The sequence below is a fragment of the Coturnix japonica genome, chromosome 9, assembly GCF_054131305.1.
Source record: "Coturnix japonica strain WE chromosome 9, WE-NBRP24, whole genome shotgun sequence".
NCBI classification, from domain to species: Eukaryota; Metazoa; Chordata; class Aves; order Galliformes; family Phasianidae; genus Coturnix; species Coturnix japonica.
This window is the reverse complement of record NC_140671.1, coordinates 8,019,622-8,040,773: the sequence shown is the minus strand read 5'-3', so window position 1 is coordinate 8,040,773 and position 21,152 is coordinate 8,019,622. Positions and strand designations below refer to the sequence as shown.

The following is a 21,152-nucleotide window of genomic DNA, read 5'->3' as shown; positions in this document are numbered from 1 at the left end:
ATGTAACTTCACCAAATAACCACCAATAATAACACTCAGCATACTATTATAATGAAAGAAAGCAAATTTAATAAGGGAATTACTCAGTTACATACCTAGAAATATGAACGTTATTAACAAAACACTTGTTCTCAAGAACCAAAACTGAACTGATGGTGCCTTTTAAAATAAATACTTCATAGACACTTACCAGTCTCTCTTTTAATTAAAAATTAAAAAATTCTGTTTGAAATAAAATTCAGCAGGAAAAGAATATATAGAAGACAGATGTACAGACAGATTCCTCAGGAGCCATCATAGCCTATGCTGTCTGCATCCAGCCTTCCTGGGGTCATGGCTCATCTGGATTACCAGTGAAACCCAATTTAAGCATTCCAGCCTTGTCCCCTAAAGGCACATGGCCAAAACCACTCACAAACTGGCAGTGTGCTCAGGAATGCAAAGAGAAGAGATGTTAAAGGTCACACTGAAGCATCTCCTACACAATCCTACAATCCTGGAATTTTTAACTCCTCGCCTTCAGAAAATATACTGAACACTTACCTCACTGTTTGTAAGAAGACCACATATACTTTAAACTCTTTCACTGAGCTGTACTGTACTGTATCTCCTTAAAGAGTTTGAATGAAACACAGCAGTTATGTCCAATTAAGAAATACCTCTTCAAATTGATCCTCTGATCCTCTGATATACTTACTGCCATTTCATAACAATTTCTAATCTCCTTGGAATCCACAAAAAAAAGGCAAAAAATCCTCAGGGTCAGCAAGTTCCAGCAAGTAGGTGTTTTCTAAGAAAGAAAAGGCCTACCAGATGTATATGTATGCAAACTTATGTATAAAGATAGCAGGTAGATTTATAATTACTACATATTAATTCTGTCTCAGCATCCTTGTAAAGCAGATAAGGCATGAAGGCACTGGCAAGCAAGAAAAATGCCAAAATTAGCAGACTGAGCAGTCAGTGAGAAGATAAAAACCCTACAGATGCTGCATGTACTGAACCTTCAGCTACGATTATGGGACCAACTCAGCACTAAATGTTTTTTTATTCATATGGCATGGCATTTCAGTCTTGCCTTGTTAGATTTCTGTATTTAATTCTGAAAATGATATCGTGCTTAATTCATCACCCTGCAATTCAAAGTGGGGAAAGGAAGAAATTGTACCACACTAAACAAAGCCAACAGATCCTTCAGAGCTGCAGATGCCCACATTATGCTCTTTCTCAAGAGTACAAGTTACTTAAAAGACAGAAATGATTTATCAGAAATGCATCAGCTACAAAGAATGAGCAGCACATTCCCTCGTTGGAAAGAGAGCAAAGGGGCTTTGCCTCAAACAGCAGAAGCAAAATTGCCACAAGTTTCTTACCTCCCATTCACTTGCGAGCTTCACAGGCAACTCTATGCCCTTCTTCTCCAGCTGTTCCAACTTGTAGCCCTCATACTTTTTGTATCCTGCGTATCCTCCACCTGCAGCCACAATAACATGGAAGGGGCGCAGGCGGAAGGCTTGTCTTACTGGAGCAGTATGAAGCTTCCTCCTGTCTGTAGCAGAGCAAAGCAGACGTTCAGAGAGCAGCCATAAAGTTAAAACAAACACAGCCAATATGCACAGTGAGGGATGTGAGTTTAGATGATATAAACACCATCAGAAATACAGGATACAGAATGTATTAATATATGCTCCTATGTGCTCCAGATATTGCAGCTCACCAAGTTACTGAAACTCAGCTGATAAGCATTGACTGCTCATCTGTGTTCCCTCCACATTCTTCCCAGAAAGTATGTAAAATGAGCTGCCTGAAAGCACCGCAGGGATGGGCTTCACAGTGCACAAAATTCACCTCTGGATTTCTATGTCATTAACTGTATGGAAAACTCAGTCACAAAGGAACAACGTGCACATGCTTCATGCATCTCAATCAGAATCTTCATTACTATCAGATATCTATTTGGGAATGCTCTAACTGGAAGAGGAAAGGACATGACAACCTGCTTTACCATAGGTTCAATAATAGACACATTTCTGCTGTAATACAAGTCACTACAGAGCAGGCACGTCCCACACCCAGCTCTCAGCAACATCCAAGCCCTCAGTGTGCTGTTACCACTGTCTGAGCTGAAACTACAACACAGGAGGGCTCAGTGCAGCATTAACTCAAAATATGGGCAATAGTTTTAAGCATTTTGATAGGTAGGCTAAACACAGTCCTGCGAACAGCAAAAAAGCAGGCACTCTTGCTCTTAGTTTTGATAAAAGAAATTGAGAATAAGTCCCTGGTTAAGCATTGTCATTAGAAAAAGTATTTGTTCTTCTGATACACGATATAATGGAAGCTCAGTTTGTTCAGAATCAGCCTTCAACGATGTCATCATCTTTTGGCAGGACGTACATTTGTCAACAACTGTTCTCAAGGATAAAGTACAGGAAGAGTAAAATTTCATCAGAAACCTGATGAATGCCTTGAGAGTTCACTGCGAGTGGCAGCCACTGCCATTGAACCAGCCTGATGCATTAGTTTCACAAAACCAAGGTTGAATAGCCCACCGGTTTTGTGCTTTTGTTGCTCTTTTTTAACATTTCTGTATAAAATGAGCCTTGTTACTGGTGTACTTGAACTATATTATATATTTTGTATGTGGCTCAAGACTATTCCTCCTCACTCCGTGTGGATCAGGCAAGTCAGAAGGCTCATGCCAATGCTATAGAGGGAGAAAAAAACCACCAGCATCATCCAGTATTACATCTGTTCCTTACTGAAAACTACCAAGTTCCTCTTACCAACACAGCCCTGCATGCTGCATGTGACACACTACCGGGCACAGTTTCTAAGGGGTAAGCATTTCTCTTCCAAAATCTTCAGAGCTGTTCATGCTGAACCAGCCAAGCTGCTCTGCTTGTATTACAGTCTGATGTCACTGCCAGACAGAGAAAAGCTGCTCAAAGGAATTCATTCCGGGACAGCGAGTGGTGTCATTTCCACAACAATCATTGACATGGCTGAGCAGGAAGCAAAAACAATGGGCTCTATCTTGTTCCATCAGTGTTAGGGGCAGGGCTTGACTGGGAAAGGACAAATGGACAACTAAAAAAATTCAGTAAATATCAGCTCTATTTCTAGGCATGCATAGACACAAAGAATAATTGCTCTGCAACCTGAGCAGCTTGAATTCCAGGTGGCAGTGATTAGTGATATTCAGCTGCTCTCCATTCATGATACAGAATGATGCCCTATGCAAGCAGTTCTCGCTTGTATTTTGTTTAGTCAAAACACATAGGAAAGAAATGAACAAAAGTATGTGATTTAAAACATTTCGAATTATATACCTGAAAACACACCATAAAGTGAAAATGGCTTTATTCTTAGTGAAGAAATCTTGTCTTTTGGAGAAAAAAAAACCAACACAAAACACAAGGCAGCAACTACAGTTAGATGGACAACTACAGGGATGCCCCATCCCTGGATGCCTTCAAGGCCAGGCTGGATGTGGCTCTGGGCAGCCCGGTCTGGTGGTTGGTGACCCTGCTCATAGCAGGGGGGTTGAAACTAGATGGTCTTTGAGGTCCTTCCTTTTCAACCCCAGACATTCTATGATTCTATGATATGATTCTACAATTCTGTCCTAAAGAAAATGCCCAAAAAAGGCCACGGATCGTTTAGAGCAGTGAAATGCTTATGAAAAAGGATTTTACTTACTTTAAGTGTACAAAGACTCTACAACCTTTCAACTTTGGTCCGCCTAGACAGCTGCATCACTATTTCAACAGAAATGTCTGTACAGAGACCAACAACACTTGTTAGCCCTAAAGCCTTTAACTGCCTTTCCACCACATCCTTGGCTCCAAGTTGACAAAGTTGCTCAGTTATTTCACCAGAGCCAGTAAATACCAGAAAGCTCTCGGTGGGAACAGCTTTTTCTGGTTTCTCTACAGGTTTTATCCAGAGGCTGTTTCCAGTTCAATAACTTCTCCTGATAGACCTATGCAAACATTTTTCTTCCTGTGCTAGAGGTCATTTGCTGACAAAATAACCACAAATACAATTCCACACCTTTCAGCCATTAAAGAAATTCACACAAGTTTACAGATTCCAAAACAAAGGTTCAGTTTCTGATTCTGGCAACAAGACCAGAAGATGAACCAGTAGAAACAAGTCCAGGACGGGACTTTTAATGTACTTTTCCATGCTCTAGATTGATTCTAAAATAGAACTCCTTGGAGGTAAAGCTAACCTAAGATTTCTCTTAATCATCAATTACTTGCAGCAAACCGCAATAGAAAAAGTAAGTTTCCTTCTCTGGAATGGATAAAAGCATATTTTTCAATAATGAAATATTCATAAATGACAAGAGACAAAGGATTTGTACAAGGAAATTAACCCAGATAAGTGGTGTTACAAAATGGGACCAATTGCCACATCAGCTGACAAGGAAAACAAAACTGTAAGACTATAAAATTGTTTTAGCAACAGGTCAACACATGGAGTACAAGCCTACAAATACTTGGTAAAAAACCAAACAATATTTACTTTTCACAGCCCTGTCCTGCTGGAGTTATTCTGAGTGCAAGCATCATTTTAGCAGGCCTTATTATTAGTAGTATTTTGTGTAATCCTACCTCAGTTTCACAGTTTATTCAAATTAAAAACTGTATTTAGACCTCTTCTTTCTTACAGGCCTGCTGGATTCTGATTTCCCTGCATGTCTCCAAGTGCATAACAGTTACACTCCAAAGCAGATAATACAGCTGAACAGCTTTCAACAAATTCCCAACTGGTATGTTCTGTTTCCTTCCTATTACCCATTAGAGACTAAGCTCGATGCCTCCCTTCTAAGTCAGTCATTACATGGCCTAACATGATTCTTTTGCATTTCATGGTGATTTTTGTCATCAGGCTCATTTCATGATTAAGCTGATACAAAGACCTCTCAGCCAGCACCCATGCAGATTCCTACACATCCCCTTTGTGACACCCACCTGCAAAATACAGTCTCAGATTAAGCCTGGCCTGGCACCTGGCTGCACACTGTGCTAGAAACGCTGAGAGCTTGAGTTGTTGCAGGAAATGATAAGTGATTAGAGTGATGCTAAAATGTTTCTGAGAAAGGCTGATACAATATAGGTATGCAAAAAACATGAAATATTGGCTCGATCCGGTCAGTTAATTAAAGTTGTGTTTTTTAGAAAGTACATTTAAAACACTAAAATGAAACTCTGCTACATTGTATTGCCTTCAGAAAAGTAATTTTTTCATCTGAGCCCTCAAAAAGCTATGTCATCTGAGGAAGGTAATTACAAAAAAGGAACCCATGGTAAAATGCCTTTACTCTGCTAGAGATCATCATCACTGTAGAAGTTTAGAAACAATTTAAGAACTAATAGGTTCAATTGTGTATGTCCTTCCACGTCGAGCTCCTTCCTCTAGCACTGCTCTAAGCACTGATCACAGTCTGATTATATCTGGTTTACAAAAATATTCTCCAGCCATTGAGGCGAGGGAGTATAAGGGAACATGAAATCCCTCATTTTGAATGAAACACCTCTGGAAAAAATATCCCAGTATAAATTACCCTTATGAAAAAGTACTAGAGTGAAAATGGGAATGTAGCCAGCATTTACTCAATCACCTTTGGCTCTTCTTCTGCTGGCCCTGTTAGACAGGTTTCTTTAGGAATGATAATTGCTGTGTACAAAATAAGTGTTACAGTATCAAAGAAGCTTAAAAAAAAAAGCAAATACCCTCAAATGAGATGTATTAAAAGGGACCATTAGGGAAGCAGATGTCACAGTGACAACAGAAGCCAGTTTTTCTGATAAAAAACACACAGGAATGATGCAGTATAAGGGTGAACAAATGTCAAAAATAAATCAGGCACGCAATTGTTTGTATTCTGTCATGCACTGACACAGTTATTCCCAATTTGAGAGTGGACACTGATCCAAATTCACATTTTAGCCAAGCGTCACTCTGAATATTATAACATCTAAACTGCTGTCCAGATTTGCTTCCCTGCAAGACTCTTCATATTCATAAAATCACTGTGGAACAGATGGCACTTCTAGAAGGAAGAAGTAGCTTTCAAGCATGGCTAGGGATTATTTGTCTAAATGCAGCTATATATATGTGTGTGCGTGCTTATATATGTATATAAATCATGTGCTTTTACATTTGCTATCTAAGCAAAAATATATATATTAAAAAAACAAAGATAAACAATGAATAATAACCTTATGAAGTAGATAAATACACTTATTTTACTGCCTGCAAAACACCGAAAGTTTAAAATCACTATTTGCGAGCTTATGTCCATAGAAATGAATAGGCTGCTGAACTGGGGCTCCCAGTCCATCTGTATCAATGTCAAGGACTTCATATTCACCACCATTCAATCATAATTTGCCTAATTTTGAGTAATCCTGAATTTAAAAACATATAAAATCCACTTACCACTGAAAAACGTCCTGGAAGGTGGCTGCTTCCACAGGACCGGAGTTCTAATGCATGGGCTCTCACGTATGAGGAAGTGACAGCCAGTCAGGAAACTGCAAACACAACATACAACAAACAGTGGCTCAAGTACAAATGTTTTACAACACAAATGTAAACCAAATATTCAGAAGCTGAGGGAAAAATTCCCCTCAAAGCACTGAGATTCATAAAATAAAGCATTAAAATTTATACTGAATCCATCTTCCTCAGGCCTGCCTCCTCCTTTTCCAATAAACCAAAAAATCCAACTGCTTCTGCAGATACCTCACTGTTTAATGATGTACCTATTTCTTACTCCCAAATACTTCTACTTTCTTATCAAAACACTAACACATGTTCCTTTTAAACTTTACGATAACAGTGATGCTCTTCCAAGTACAGTGCTTGCTAATGTCACATACCCTATCTCAGGCTGTTTAGAGCTGTAATATATTGGTTACTGTGAATACAACCTTTAAAAAGAACAAGTCAGTGTTATCTAATGCAATCTTTGATTTTATGCACTATCTTGGTCTACAACACCAACAATCCATTTGTTATAAGTTAAAAAGCGACTAAAACCAGTGAGCTGCTCTTCTCTAGATCAGTTTCTGGTTCAATATGTTGAATTGTATCCAACAGGACGCAAACTACTTCAAGATCAATAAATGACTTGGATTTTACTGGGGAAACTATAGGAATGTTTAAAGCAAAATTTCTCTATTTAGAGGAATGGCAAGCAGAATAAATAAAGATTATCATTGTCTTCTGTAACAACATGGCTAATATGTATTTACATCCACCCAAAGGTGACGCTTATTACCAAGTGGCATCCAGCCACGCTGATCAAAACAAACTCTGCTTGTAAACTGGTAAAGTTCTGTAATGAGCTCATTTAACACGCAGCATAATTCCACCTCCAGGAGGCTGCTACCTGCAGGTGCCATTTAAGAGCTCCCAACCACAACTATGTGAGTGCCAGCTCTTGATCCCAGGGTGCAGACATGACAGCTGGGATGTCTTCATTGGGCACTGTCACCTTTCACCTGCTCTGATCAGATGCACGTTGAGTATAGAATTACCTCATTAACGTATGGGCTGCTGCATCATTAGGGTGATTCAGTTCCAGGAAGTGATTATCATTCTTTCATATTTTTAAGAACGAATTTCAGACATCTCACGAGTTTCACGTAGACTCTTTATGTGGGAAATAAGGAGTCTATGAGTAGATTTCTTGTTCAGGAATCACACAGTGATAGCAGCAGGCACTTACATACAGTTTTACCACGCTAGCTAAAGATAATTAGGCAGTTTTCACTTATCCTCGTAAAACAGAATCCGGAGTCATAACCTCGTAAAACAGCATCCGGAGTCATAAGAAGCCGAAGGGTGGAGTGTAACACCCGCTTCTCGTAACCATGTCCTTAACAAGCGCCTTACACACAGCAGGGCGACACACCACCAACGTGCCCGGCTCAGGGCTCACACTCCCGGCTGCACCCTCAGCTCCATGGCTCGGGCTCTACCTGCAGCCCCAGCTCAGGCCTCTCAGCACCGCACGGTCCCGCCCTGCCCGTACCTGCTCCGCACGGCTGCAGCTCCAACCCGCACCGCGGCCGCCGCCATCTTGCTGCTCCCGCTGCTACTGCGGCGCTGCGGCCTCCGCTGTGTGCACAGCGTGAGTGCGGGTGAGGCGGGGCCTGAGCGGGGCGGAGTGAGGGGATGGGGCGGGGTGAGGCTGTTCGTAATGAGCCGTGTGGGGTGGAATGGAGGCGGAACACTAATAATATTAGCTGGTTCAGGATGCATGAGCTGAGGTAAGGTAGGACCAGCAGGAAGCATAGCTGCAAAGATAGGGTTGGATGGCATCAAGCCATGGCTTTGATGTCTGACTGCGGCCTGCAGGACGGCCTGAGCAACAGGCGTCCCCACAGCTGACTCAGGAGTGACTCAAGGTTAAGGTATAAATAAAGCACGCTTGTTTATATCATGTTTTAATTGACGTGGACTTAACTCATTAGTGATCTGTCCTGATCTAAGCTTCCCCCCTCCCCCCCCAAGCATTTTTTTTCCCTGATGTTGACATGTAGCAATGTGTTGTATTGAGAGATTACATAGACTGCACTTAGTGGGGAATGGGACTCAATTCCCAGAGTGTTCTGAGCTGAGCTAACTGCTGGTGAACCAAGTCAAAGGGTGAGATAATAACATGATTCAGAGAATCATTCATATCAGGAGGTCTTAAAGATCTTCTAATCCAGCTTCTCTGAAATGGATGGAGATACCTACTGTTCACTTATGAAACAAGAGAATCTTTGGACTTGAGAATGTCCAGGAAGCTCAGGAATGAGTGACAGAGGTGAACTGTGGTCAGACTAATGGGAAAGAAGACAGCATCTCAAATGCTGCAGATTTAGTGAGGAAACAGCAAAGGTGAGCAATGGGGTCTGTGTACACAAACACAAAAGAAGCAAGTAGGAAATAAGTTCTGTGAATTGCTCAGGTGAGGTTTATAACATAGGAACAGAAAGATGGGAGAAGTGTTTCCAAAGTTCATGAAGCAGAGGAAGTGCTGGCAGGAAAACAAAACTGGAAGAAATATCTTTCTCAAAGACAGAGTGATCAAGTCTCTCCTGAATAGGTGAGATCAAAGTGTATTGCAATACATATGTCTGTGTGTGTATATATATATATATATTTGGGTTAGTTTCATTTATACGCTTATGCTTACATATGTACATATTAGCTCTCTCTTTGTATAGAGAGAGGGAGCAAGCTAATGATGTGAGTCATGACTGCTTTGGAGTAATTAAGTGCTAGTACTTCTCTAGGCTAAATGTTAGGAAACAGGGGAATAAATCAGTTTGGAATTAGACTTGTGCTAGAGTGGAATGAAAAGAATCAAGAAAGCTGACAAAATCGGGATTCTGCTCTAAATTCTTAGGCATAGGGTTACTTTTTTGTTTAATGTTAGGCAGTAAATAGACTCTTACCATGCAGCAAACAAAGAACACAAAAACAAACTACTTCGAAAACAGAGGTTTGCATTTCTTTGTATGAGTTCATGCACTGATAAAAGTGCACTGATATTTTCCATCTGTGGGCACTAAATAGGTCACTGTTCCTTTCTTCTCTGCATGCAGAGATACACAGAATCTGAAAGAGTTCATGTTTACTTATTTAAAATCTCATTTTATCTTTGTTCATGCCTAAATCCTCTTTGTCATCACTGTGGAATTCCTGGTATGAGAATGCAGAGCGACAGAGTAGAGAGTGGATCCTTGCTGAACAACTGTAATCATGAAGGCAGTTCTTATAATTGTCCTAATCATCTTCACTTTGCTGTCTTCAGGTAAGTTTGATGCAGAGAAGGGAAAGAGAAAAGGTGACCTCTGGATGAGTTACCAGGACACAAACTCTAAGATGTTCTTTGGTTTTGTTTTCTTCTGTGTATAGAATCTGCAGCCAGAACTGTGACTGTGATTTCCATTCAGATGGTGGTTTTTTCCTGTTTGATTGTGGGTGGATGCGGATGCTGATCTCAAAGCAGCTAGTTTCTCTGCAGTTCTGTATAGGTTTCCTTTGAGTGGCTGATGTCCACATACTCATTAGTGCTGTCAAAATCAATCAGTATATTTTAAGCTGCTCCTCACAAAAACTACAATGGGTTTCTTTTTGGAATCACTCTGAATTACCATCAGATCATTTGGAGTGCTAATGTCTGACGTTGTGCTCAAAGGAATGAAAGCTTTGGTGTTCTAATATTAAACTTTCTTTGTTCCAGGCTTGTTTGTTTTGTTTAATAGTAGGTCATTGTTAGAAAACCAAATGATTTTCTAAAGATGACAACGTTCAAAATACTGTAGTCTCTTCTGTGTATTCAGACCTATCTTTCAGTACAGGATTCTGTATAACTGCAGGCTACTTCCATGTGAAATAAGCAATTTATTCTTTCCCTAAATGCACAGTATCTTTCTGAGATGCATATGAATATATTTTATAGTAGAGGGCATTTAATACATCCAAAATGGGTAATTACAGAGTATAAAGCAAAAGTGGAAATTTTGCTGACAAGTCTGTTCGCTTTGGTTGCAGACTTACAGTCAGTATAGACCAACCATACCCCCAACTTTCCATGGAAAGGGAGGTACTGCCTTCACCTCCACTTCTAATTGTATCTTCCTAACTCATTCTTTCTGCTGCATGAGTTACAAGCAACCAGTTGTTGGTTGCTTTTTTAAATTGGTTAATTAGTTTTCATATGGAGAAAGAGCTGATTACTAAATAGTTCAGTTGTGCTACAGATTTACACAGTGGTCCTGCTCAGGTTCTGTAAGCTCATTCAGAAATGAAGGTAGTTTTTAAGTTCTTGCTTGATGTGATGATCTTGTTGATAATGTCTTACTAATACTCTATTCAGCATAGTACACGATTTGTTGCTGCCTGTCAAGAAGAAGCATAGAGACACAGTAGTGACTTAATGGCAGATGCTTGTTGTCTTGCCTGTTGGGTCAAAGTGCTTGGGCACATCTCTCCTGTGCTTTCAAGTGTGTGGATGCGCAAGTGAGCAGTCAACTTATTTATGGAGTTAATTAAAACAAAATAACCTCTCCCTTCCATGGGGTTTTAAACTGAGTTTGGTTTTGCAACTCCCACAGTTCTTGACTTTTTCTTTTTTTATCCCACAGGGAAAAAGTTTCGATGGTGCACTCTGTCTGATCTGGAACAGAGAAAGTGTGCTGAGCTGTCCAAAGCACTAACAGCTGTGCTGCCTGTTACCAACGCAGATTCATTTGCCAGGATTTCTTGCATCAGAGCCCACAATACATATGACTGCATTGATAAAATCAGAGTAAGTTCACAAGGATTTTTGAAGCAACTTTGAATCACATTCTCTTTTGAAGTAGAAACTAGAACAGATTAAAAAGTACACTATAATACTACCTGACAGAGCACATTCTCTGCTACAAAGCACTATTTTTCACCATAGTCTCCACCATCAGCTGTACATTTTTGCCAGCCGTGAACAAGAGCCTACATACCACTCTTGTAAAAATCTGTATGGGCATCTGCAACAAGACTTGTCTTTCACATCACCATTGCCACTATTGGAATGCACCACCCACTGCCTCACTGTGCCCACGTCCTCTGGGCTCCATAAATGTTCAGCAAGAGTCAATTCATTCAGTTATATACCTTTGCCTGGTGCCATTTTGTCACAGCGTCCCTCTGCTGCTATCAGTCACCTCTACTGCCATCCTGCCAACATAATAAAATAGGAGGCATTACTTTCAGAGCAGGCCTTGCACAAGGTGGCTCGGGAGATAAGAATTCAAGTGTGTGAGCCTTCTACTAACCATAGTGTTGTACCCCAGCTTGCATTTTCCAGGAAATAAATATGAAGTTGCATGAAAATAAATGGTCAAATCCAAACTAATAAATTAAAGCCAGGTCAGAGTATTTGTCTTTCCTTGTATTTTCAATCCTACTGTGACTGTAATTACTATTTTTTCTTCCTGCTTTTCCCTTCTGTTTTTAACTCCTTATTGATCTTCCCTGGAGTGAAGAGCAGAAGTCTTGTTTCCATGTGAAGATCTTTAATTTTAATAAAATCATGCATGAAGCCATTTGTAGGTTTAGTAATCAAAACCAGGAAGGGCTTTATTGTTTGTTAAAAGAATGATTTAGTTCATGTTTTCATCCAGCCGTGTGACCCTTGTTAATAGACTTCATTCCATTCTTAAGTGGTTATTATAGCCAGGAGACATCTGAGAAGGGTTTGGGGTTCTGATGGAACAGTAGGAGGAAAATAAGCCTTTTTATTCATTTGGCACTAGAATTGTGTTTTTGGAATGGAACGATCGAAGAAGAGGCAGGGACTGTTGTTACTGACAAAAGTATTTATTTAAAGCTTAATCCTGATGGAATGTTAGTAATTAACAGTGGAGTTTCAGTTAAAAGCGAAACAAATGCTTGTAAAAGTCTCTGGTTACTATTTCAAGAGCCAAGTTTCAGCCTGACAGACTGCTCTGTTTTTTTCCCTTTAAGCACACTTGTTTTGAGGGTTGTGTTTGTTTGTTTTTAAAGGCAAATAAAGCAGATGCTGTTTCCCTGGATGCAGGAGATGTTTACTCTGCTGTAAAGCTACATGGTTTGACTGTTGTGGCAAAGGAGATCTATGAACAGGGTATGTACATAAAGAAGAATAAACTATGATGTAAACTGACTTGCCTAGTAAATTGCTGTGCAGGCAGAGTTTCTTGGAGAAAAAGGGTCTGTTGAATCTCATGTACGCTGTAGGAACATGGAGGTGACTAATGACATATACATTACATTAGTATGTGTAAAACATATAGTGATGAATAAAAAGCTGGTGGTGCTCTGTATCTTTTCAGCCTATGGTGCTCTCACCACAGTAATCTGTACCCACCCCTGCCCACAGCACTGGTATACTGGGTTTTCACGTTGTGTGGGGAATGAAGAATGTTTAATCACATCTGTATTACTTCTTATACCATATTCCTCATTAGTATGACTGTTCATTAATTGTTCTTTAAGAGATCAGTTCTTATCAGATTTCTGTTATTAATTCATTCTCTGTTCCTCACCATAAAAAGGCAAGTATATAAGATGGTGGGTGTTACGGTAAGATTCCTCAGCTGAGCAGTCTGCAGTGGCTGATTTGCAAGACAAAGCCAAGCATACATAGAAAATACCTGAGGGGCATGACTCTGAAAAGGAAGCCACATTAGCAGATGGATGTAGGAAGAGACCAATAAGGGGACAGTGTGAGAAGTGAGTTTTGTTTTGACTGAAAAACCATGCAAACATAGTGGAATTGTTATGTTTCTGTCTGATTGGTACATTTTGAGGATAAGACAGGAGTTATTTCCACTATAATACCACAAACTGTTTGATGTAAATGTTCAAAGTTCCTTTGCACTTTCATGATTTGGTGGAGCTCGGTGATACCTAAACTTCTTCAACTAGATTTGAGCTTACTGTGTAGTCAGTATACTGTAAAATTCCTGGTGTGAATTTTCAATTTAATATGCCTAAATTTTTTTTCTTTGCAATATTTAGAGGGGAATTGAACTTGGTGCACAGACAGAAGCTGAGGGCTGGAATTTAGTTATTTCTATTACATATTTTGTCCTATCACAGGAAATTGTGTTTTTGCTGTGGCTGTTGCCAAGCGAGGAACTTTGAATATCCAGAGGCTCCGAGGTGTGCGCAGCTGCCACAATGGGGCCAGATGGACCTCAGGCTGGAATATTCCTTTTGGATTTCTCCTTGCAAGAAATGATCTTTCCTGGGATGAGGCACAACCCCTGAGCAAAGGTGTGTGATAGCAACTGTAGCGATGTCTGCCCTCAGCAAGAGTGAGTGAAATGGGGGCAGAAGAACTGACAAATCAGGAAAGTCTTTGTGTTTTTTATATGTTAGGGGTCAAGACTTTGCAATACCAAGCCAGCACAAAGATGGTTTTAAACAGAAAAAATTACACCGCTCTGTTTGCAAAAAGTTTCAAATTTGCAATTTAGACAATTAGCAGATGCAGCTTCAAGTAATTTTTTCTTTCTAAAGCAGATTTCCTCACTTACATCTCTGATATGTTTGGCCTTTTTTTCCTTCCATTTTTTGTATTTTATTTTCTTTTTTTATTTTCTTTTTTTTTCTTTTTTTTTTTTTTTTTTTTTTCCTCTTTTATTCCCTACAGTAATCAGTGAGTATTTCAATGCAAGTTGCATCCCTGGAGTTGGTGTTGCTGCTCCTCAGCTGTGTGCTCTCTGCCAAGGACAAAAATCGTATGTCAGAGACAAGAACCACTTCTGTGAGGCCAGTAGCAACGAACCCTTCTATGACTCTGATGGAGCCCTCAGGTAAACTGTCTGTTTTGAACTTGCATTGAATTCACCTTTGGGGAAAAAGAACTAGTGAGGAGAGAAAAGGCAGATGACATGTTAATAGGATGGTGTTTGTCTTCCTGCAGGTGCTTGAAGGATGGAGTAGCAGATGTTGCATTTTTAGATCACCTGACAATTATGGGAGCTACAGGTATTCCTAAAAACTTAGATTCCTTTTAACCTTTGACTGTGCTCTTTCCTGCATGGGAGTTTGGGAAATGTGTTTATGTTTATTGTCAGTCACTGTAAGCAGTTCAGTGGTATTTCTTGGCTCTCTGCACAAGTCAGAGGAAAACAGAAAAGACTGATAGGATAGGAGCAGACAGGCGTTTTAATGCAGGCGATTTCTTTAGCCTAAGGTCTCTAATGCAGCTGCCAGTTGATTTCCTGACTGTTAAGATTCCTTTTAACTTTCTGTGTATTGAGCTGCTAAAACTAATAGTTCCTGCATGTCTGTATTATTATTTTTTTAAGCCAGTTTTGCTCTTCATTAGTGTTTTGGAAGTTGGTTGGTAATTGTAGATGCAGGTAAGTATTTTTAAACAAACACAAGGCAACAATTTAAATAGTATTTGAAATAAGTCTAAATGAAGTCCCTCTCTATAGCTAAAGCGTGTCAAAGACAGCTTTAAGTGTGCTTGGTATGCTGTGCTGCTAGTGCATAATCTTACAGCAAACATTTTACCTTCCATCTCTGTTTACTACTAAGCCATATTCACTTCATGGTTTCATGAATGTCCTGTTGTTTTAGAGTCAGAGCAACAAGAATACGTACTCTTGTGTCCTGATGGGACTACAGCTGAGCTGAGCAAATACAACACCTGTAATTTGGGCAAGGGGCCTGGCCGTGGCATCATCACCCGCCACAACTTCCAAAAGATCACCAACAAATTTCTTACCATGCTCCAAGTGAGTGGGTATTATAAGCTGTATATCTTTGTACACAGGATTTTCTTCTGTATTTGTGTGGAGCTCACCACCCAGTTTGCCTTCTCTCAATAAATTTGAAGTTATAGTACACAAAATGTTCAAAATGAACTGTTCTAGCAATTTAAAATATTGCTTTTGTCCTAGCGTCTCTTTGGTCAAGAAGGAAAGGAAAGAGCCAGATTTGAACTTTTCAATTCATCATCCTTTGGAGGAAAGAACCTTCTCTTTCGAGATGCCACTCAGCACCTGCAGCTTTTTGAGGAACAGCTAGAAATTGCATATGTCCTTGGTCTGGATTATGTAGCTCTCCTTAAGGGACTAGGCCATGAAGGTAAGAAGCCTTCTTCAGGACTGTAGGCGTTCTTTGTTATTCTTCCCTTAGAGACATGAGTGAATAAACTGAAGCATGCCCTTAATGAAGAACAGATTGTTGCATAATTGACATGGTCTCACTGTTCTTCTGCTTTCTAATGCAGGGAGCTCCTTGGACAACAGTGTTGTGCGCTGGTGCTGCATCAGCAATGCTGAGCTTCGCAAATGTGAGGAGTGGGCACTGAGCATCAAATCTGACCCATTAGTCTGTGTCCAAGCAACTTCCATGGCAAACTGCATTGAAATGATCAAGGTAGGAGGGTCCTTAACAGAGAATATGATAATCTGCACAGAGTATGTGTGTCTTTGCCTAAGCTGAATGAGAGGAAAAATGCTTGTACTCTATAGGCAGCAGTAGGAATGACAGGGAATTTATGCAGTGGGATTTCTAACCAGTGGAGAAGTACAGTTGCCTGGTTACATAATTAATGCAAGTCCTGTTTATGTTATTTTCTGTAATACTGTTGACAGAGTAGTGAGGCTGATGCAGTCAGTCTGGATGCAACCCATGTCTACATTGCAGGGAGGTGTGGATTGGTGCCTGTAGCTGCAGAATGTTATGGTGAGTTCTGTATGTGCACCATACAAATACAGTAAAATGTTGACACCTTGTGATATTTTGTTATGGAAGTAGGAATCAATATGCATATCCAGGTACTCTTCTTGGCTCTTCCACTAACTGGCTGTAGTTTTTGATCTGTCTGTATATTATATCTTTTCTATAAAAGGGGCAGAGATACCGACTGGTTCAAGAGAGGATTGCAACGTTATAAAGGTTTTTTTGATGGGGGCCTGCCATGCAATGGGAATGACAGCAGTTGCAAGATCCTTAATGATTGTCTCCTCTCTTCCAGGGCAGGTTTATGCTCCAGCTGATGAGAGCTCAGAGGAAAAGAGGAAACTTAATCGAAAGTGCAAAGGTGATGAAAGAACCTTTAAAAAGGCAAAAGATTTCAATGTTTCTGAGTCTGCCTCTAGTATTTCTGTTGGGATGTATTTGAATGCTCACTTGGGAAAGAAAAATTTCACTACAGTGTATGACTGCTAGGGCAACAGCTGTGTGGCAAAGCAAAGATGCAGGTGATCCACCATTAACTGAACATCATGAGGGGATGAGGGAGGGAAGACTGGGGCTCTGCCTGTTTGGAATACTTCATTGCCTTCATGTAACTCGTTGCTGCCCTTGTTTTGTAGGACTGTCACCTGTTTATGCTGTAGCCCTCGCAAAGAAAAATGCCAAACAGATTAACATCCATAACCTGAGGGGAAGGCGATCATGCCACAGCCACTTGTATAGTCCTGGAGGATGGTTACTTCTTTCCAGATATACAGTCGGAGCTCAGGAAAATGTTACCGAAAACTGTGATACTGGATCTGGTATGGGTTGCTCTGAGTTATCTGTTGAGTAGACTCTTGAAGTCTGAAGCCTAACATTTGGAAGTAAGATTGAAAAGGGTCTGTGAGGGCAGAGTAAAAGGATTTCAGTCTTGCATATCATTGAAGATGTTCATATTTGTGTTCCTGTATAGAGCTCTCTTTTCAGTAGTGGATTTCTTCTAGACTGTATGTGATGTTCCTTAGCAAGCAGATACACCATAAATAATAGTGGTATCTGTGCCTACATGCAAAACGGAGGATGATCAAAGGACACAAGTATCCAGTCTTAAGCTTAACATGTCTGATTCTGTGCTGCATACTTGGAAAGTTGGTCTATTTCCCTGTCTCTTTCTTGATGGAGATGTTTAATTGATTAGCTCAAATGAATTTGTTTATATTCTGGATGTAAAAAGTTACGAGTTAAGTTTATCTGAAAATATTTTAGGAAGACCAAGTACAGTTGTAATAGAAACTCTTTCTCCCCTTGTTCTTTTAACCTACTGTCTTGCCTCTTGATCCTGCTGTGTTGTACTTGTGATCAGCTTAGTTTATCTGTGTGGCTACTCCAAAACTTGAAGGATAATGATCCTCTGTTTCTATCCTTCATGTTATAGGAGAAAAAAAGTGCTGTTCCAGTTGTTAATGCTTTCAAGAGTTACGTATAAATAGAGATGTTGCCACCTACTGGATGATCTGTGTAATTAACAACCTCTTATGCTACAGCTTGGTATGCTTTATAGAGTTGCTTAGTTCAGTCGTTTTGCCATTTTCCTTTACCCAAGAAAGAGCTGATTAGTCATTTGGCCTGCAAGTGCAATTTCAAATGTTGTTTCAACAACTATTCCTCTTATCTGAGTATGTGCGATTCTTTGTGCCATCTAGGCCTCTTTCCGTCAGTTAAATGGAATCCCATTCTTCCAGTGGAAGAAGCAGCTTCACCCTAATCTCACCTCAGTTTTTTTTTTTTTTTCTTCTCAGCTTACCAGAATTTCTTTTGGAAAGGCTGCATGCCAGGAGCAGATGGAAACCTGTGCAAAGTGTGCATTGGAGGCAGTGAGGTGGAAGGAGCTCGAGTATCCAGCAGATGTGCTGCTGGTCACAATGAACACTACTATGGCAATATGGGAGCACTCAGGTAATGCTTCTTTTCAGAGTCAGAGACTCTGCTTAGGTTGCAGTTGCTATGACTTGTTCAGATGGTTCGTGACTTTCATGTAACCTTTTATGGAGCAAGACAATGCTTCCAAACATGTAAGGTGTGGAGCATTGGAACAGGCTCATTTAAGAGATGAAAGGTACTTGGAAGATCAGAGTGTAGAGATAATGTAATAACATGCACTGTAGGCTATAAGCAGCGATTAGGCTGAATTATTATTATACACATTTTTTAAAAAGAAGAAATAGTTGAAGATTGTGTAGAAAAGGAATATTAAAGGTGCAAGTGCTTTCATAGAATATCTGTAGTTAATTTAGCTGAATTAAATTCTCTTTCCTAGCTAGGCACAGGTGAGGTTACTTGGATGCTGTGATGCAGCTTTGAACTGGGAGCTGCTTTAAGAGATAAATTGAATTGTCTTGACCAACACATAAATGGTGCCCATTGAGATCTGTACTGACATCACTAACGTGTTCCATCTAATGACTAAATAACTTCAGATGATGTTTTCAGCTACTCCTGTTTTAGCTTCCAGTGATTGTCTAAGCCTCAGCCACTGTAATGGCTGTCTCTGATAACTTTTCCTTTTCTTCCTATACAAGGTGCTTGGTTGGCAATCCCAGTGGAAGAAGCTTTGGAGATGTAGCTTTTCTGGAACACTCAAACCTACTCTGGAACATAGAGAGTGAGATGCAGATATTTTCTTCTAATTTAACACTGCAAAGTATTGACATTTTCCACACTGTGACCTCTAAGGATCAGTGTGTACAGGTTTAAACTGAGTCCATGAAACTGTGTTTGGAACTAGAAACTTGCAGGAACCTTCCTGCATGTAGATGTTATGGTAAAGCTTAAAATTCAGGTACTGTTCCATTTCAGAGAGAGAAGAGGAAGAATCACTGAGTGCAGAGATGAATGTGTTTGCTGGGGACTAGAGGGGAGATCATTGTTGGAGACTACTCTAGTTTTTGGAAAGCTCAAAGCTATAAAAAGTGATTTTTCCCTCTGGACCTTCTCACATAGGCACATACAGAGCATGTACCTATTATCAGATGAAGATGAAATACGATAAGCTGTTTGTGTGCTTTAATGTTACTTTGCACCTATCTTCTAAAAACTGGCTTCAGTTCACTCACCTGTTTTCTCAAAAAAAAAACAACCCAAAACAACCCAACTATTCCTTTTGCATTCTTAATAGATGAATATGCAACGTGTATTCACTCAGCTCTTTCCTCTCTGTTTTTTTCTCACTGCATGAGAAACACCGAAACACCTTGTCTTCTGCATTTGCTTTTCAAAAAGATTTTCATTCACTTCATCTTCTTTTCAGACCTGGAAAGCTCTGGTTGGGCAAAAGGTTACACAGCTGCTGACTTTGAACTCCTGTGTCCGGATGGAACACGTGCTGCAGTCACAGAATGGGCTGCCTGCAACCTTGGTTCGGTTCCTCCCAACACAGTCATGACTCGACCAGTCACTGTCACTAAAATCTATGACTTCCTAATGAAATCTCAGGTAAGGTAGATAATGGGGAAGAAGTTAACACTTCCTATGTACAATTTCTGAAAACTTTTTCAATATCAAGAGCTTTATATACTAAACATATCAAGTGTCTTCAGATTTGATGTGACAGAACTAAGAATGTGCATAGGAGAGTGAGAAAATCAGTATTTGGACTCTCCAAAGGCCATTGGTTGCCATTATACTTCTGAGAAATAACCCACTCCAAAGCCATATCTTGTTGTATAACTGGATGAAAGTAGATCTGTGTTTTGTTTTCTTGCTAGATCCTGTTATTAAACTGATGTTCACCAACATAACGTTGTTATTTGTTGTCCAAACTGTGGAACTTCTTTTCTGTTTAGGAATTTCTGGGGACCAAGCTGGATTCTGAATTCCAGCTCTTTCACTCACAAAAATATGGTGAAAGTGATCTGCTTTTCAAAGATGCTACTCAGTCCCTTGTTCCTGCAACTCACATGAGCTATCGGGAAATCCTTGGAGAACCTTTCTTTCAGCTGGCAGAGTCAGTGTTTAATTGTACACCTGCAGGTAAAGTCAAATTCTTCATTCTGAGTTAGAGAAAAATGCAAAGCAGAAGGAAGTTTTGTGTGCACAGACATGGCCCTCTGGTTTATGCCAACTTCAGAGGTAATTTCTACATAACCTTGTTAGTGGAGTGTAATATCTGGAGTGTTGAGAACTCTTGCAGCTCCTATCTGTAAGCACTGCAAATGGGGGCCTGTGGGGATGATACAACCAATGCAGGTCAGAGCAAATGTAAAGTTATTGAAGTGGAATTGTCTTCCACTCAGAAACTTGTTCTTCCTATCCCAGAGGTCTGGGTATGTCAGGGTTAGGGGAAATAACTCCGTTTCTGATAGAAGATTGCACTAAAAACTACACCAGAGTTAAAGATCTCATTGTACTTAAATGAGAGTTTGTTCACTACTATATACTGAAAGCTATTTTGTATTTAGTTCTAACTAAAACTAAATGAAACTGCTTATGAGTCAGGGCTGAGCTTGTTAGGGGCCCTGGGGATCTGTGCTGAAGTAGCTGCAGGTTGCACAATGGATTAGATGCCTGAAGGTTTAATAGCTGTTAGAGGACTGAAACTCAACAAGGGAATATCAGCACTGTTGTGTTGTAGCGAACAGCAGCAACTTTCAGAGCTGATCACATCTTTAAGGCCATGTTCTCCTATTGGTTTGCAGGCATCTTGGACTTCTGCAGACAGGACACCTGTGCTCATTGATCTGACAGCTGCTATAAAGGCTCTGCAAGGCACGAGCCGCCACCAATGTGAGAACAAGGAAATCAGACTAGGCCTGCCTGTCTGCAAGGAAACCATCACCCCCGGCCATGTATGCTGATTATCTTTTGTCATAACCTTTGTTTTCTGCAGCAAGTAGATGTTGTTTATGATGATGTAA

The 21,152-nt window shown here is 40.1% G+C and overlaps 2 protein-coding genes and 1 long non-coding RNA gene across 11 annotated transcripts in view; 2 read left to right on the top strand and 1 right to left on the bottom strand.

Moving 5' to 3' along the window:
• The window catches only part of PISD (phosphatidylserine decarboxylase), a 22,992-nt gene extending 14,832 nt beyond the window's left edge, over nt 1-8,160 (bottom strand). For 4 of the 7 annotated variants that reach the window (XM_085556084.1, XM_085556091.1, XM_085556088.1 and 1 more), the window contains exons 1-3: nt 8,054-8,160; nt 6,454-6,548; nt 1,374-1,549 (exon numbers count right to left, since the gene is read on the bottom strand). Coding sequence is in view for 2 of the 7 variants with exons in the window: in XM_015877930.2 (XP_015733416.2) it covers nt 1,374-1,549; nt 6,454-6,548; nt 8,054-8,100 (318 nt within the window). In the remaining 5 variants the exon portion in view is untranslated. Of the gene's footprint in view, nt 1-1,373; nt 1,550-6,453; nt 6,549-7,556; nt 7,672-8,053 lie in introns of those variants that run through there. The other 3 variants (XM_085556089.1, XM_085556083.1, XM_085556082.1) reach the window with 3 other exon arrangements.
• Nucleotides 1-9,765, top strand: part of LOC146759666 (uncharacterized) — a 14,533-nt gene extending 4,768 nt beyond the window's left edge. Inside the window, exons 3-4 of one of the 3 annotated variants that reach the window (XR_014949170.1) lie at nt 4,681-4,780; nt 9,732-9,765. This is a non-coding gene — a long non-coding RNA (uncharacterized LOC146759666). Of the gene's footprint in view, nt 1-4,680; nt 4,781-4,899; nt 5,063-9,724 lie in introns of those variants that run through there. The other 2 variants (XR_014949169.1, XR_014949168.1) reach the window with 2 other exon arrangements.
• On the top strand, nt 9,735-21,152 carry LOC107321220 (serotransferrin-2-like). Its single transcript, XM_015877924.3, has 17 exons — nt 9,735-9,826; nt 11,163-11,326; nt 12,562-12,661; nt 13,639-13,815; nt 14,195-14,357; nt 14,468-14,532; nt 15,133-15,290; nt 15,456-15,642; nt 15,788-15,936; nt 16,155-16,245; nt 16,538-16,603; nt 16,878-17,060; nt 18,039-18,195; nt 18,819-18,901; nt 19,547-19,731; nt 20,082-20,268; nt 20,934-21,152. The coding sequence occupies exons 1-17, from the start codon at nt 9,775-9,777 to the stop codon at nt 20,972-20,974; spliced, it is 2,208 nt and encodes a 735-aa protein (XP_015733410.2). The 5' UTR covers nt 9,735-9,774; the 3' UTR covers nt 20,975-21,152.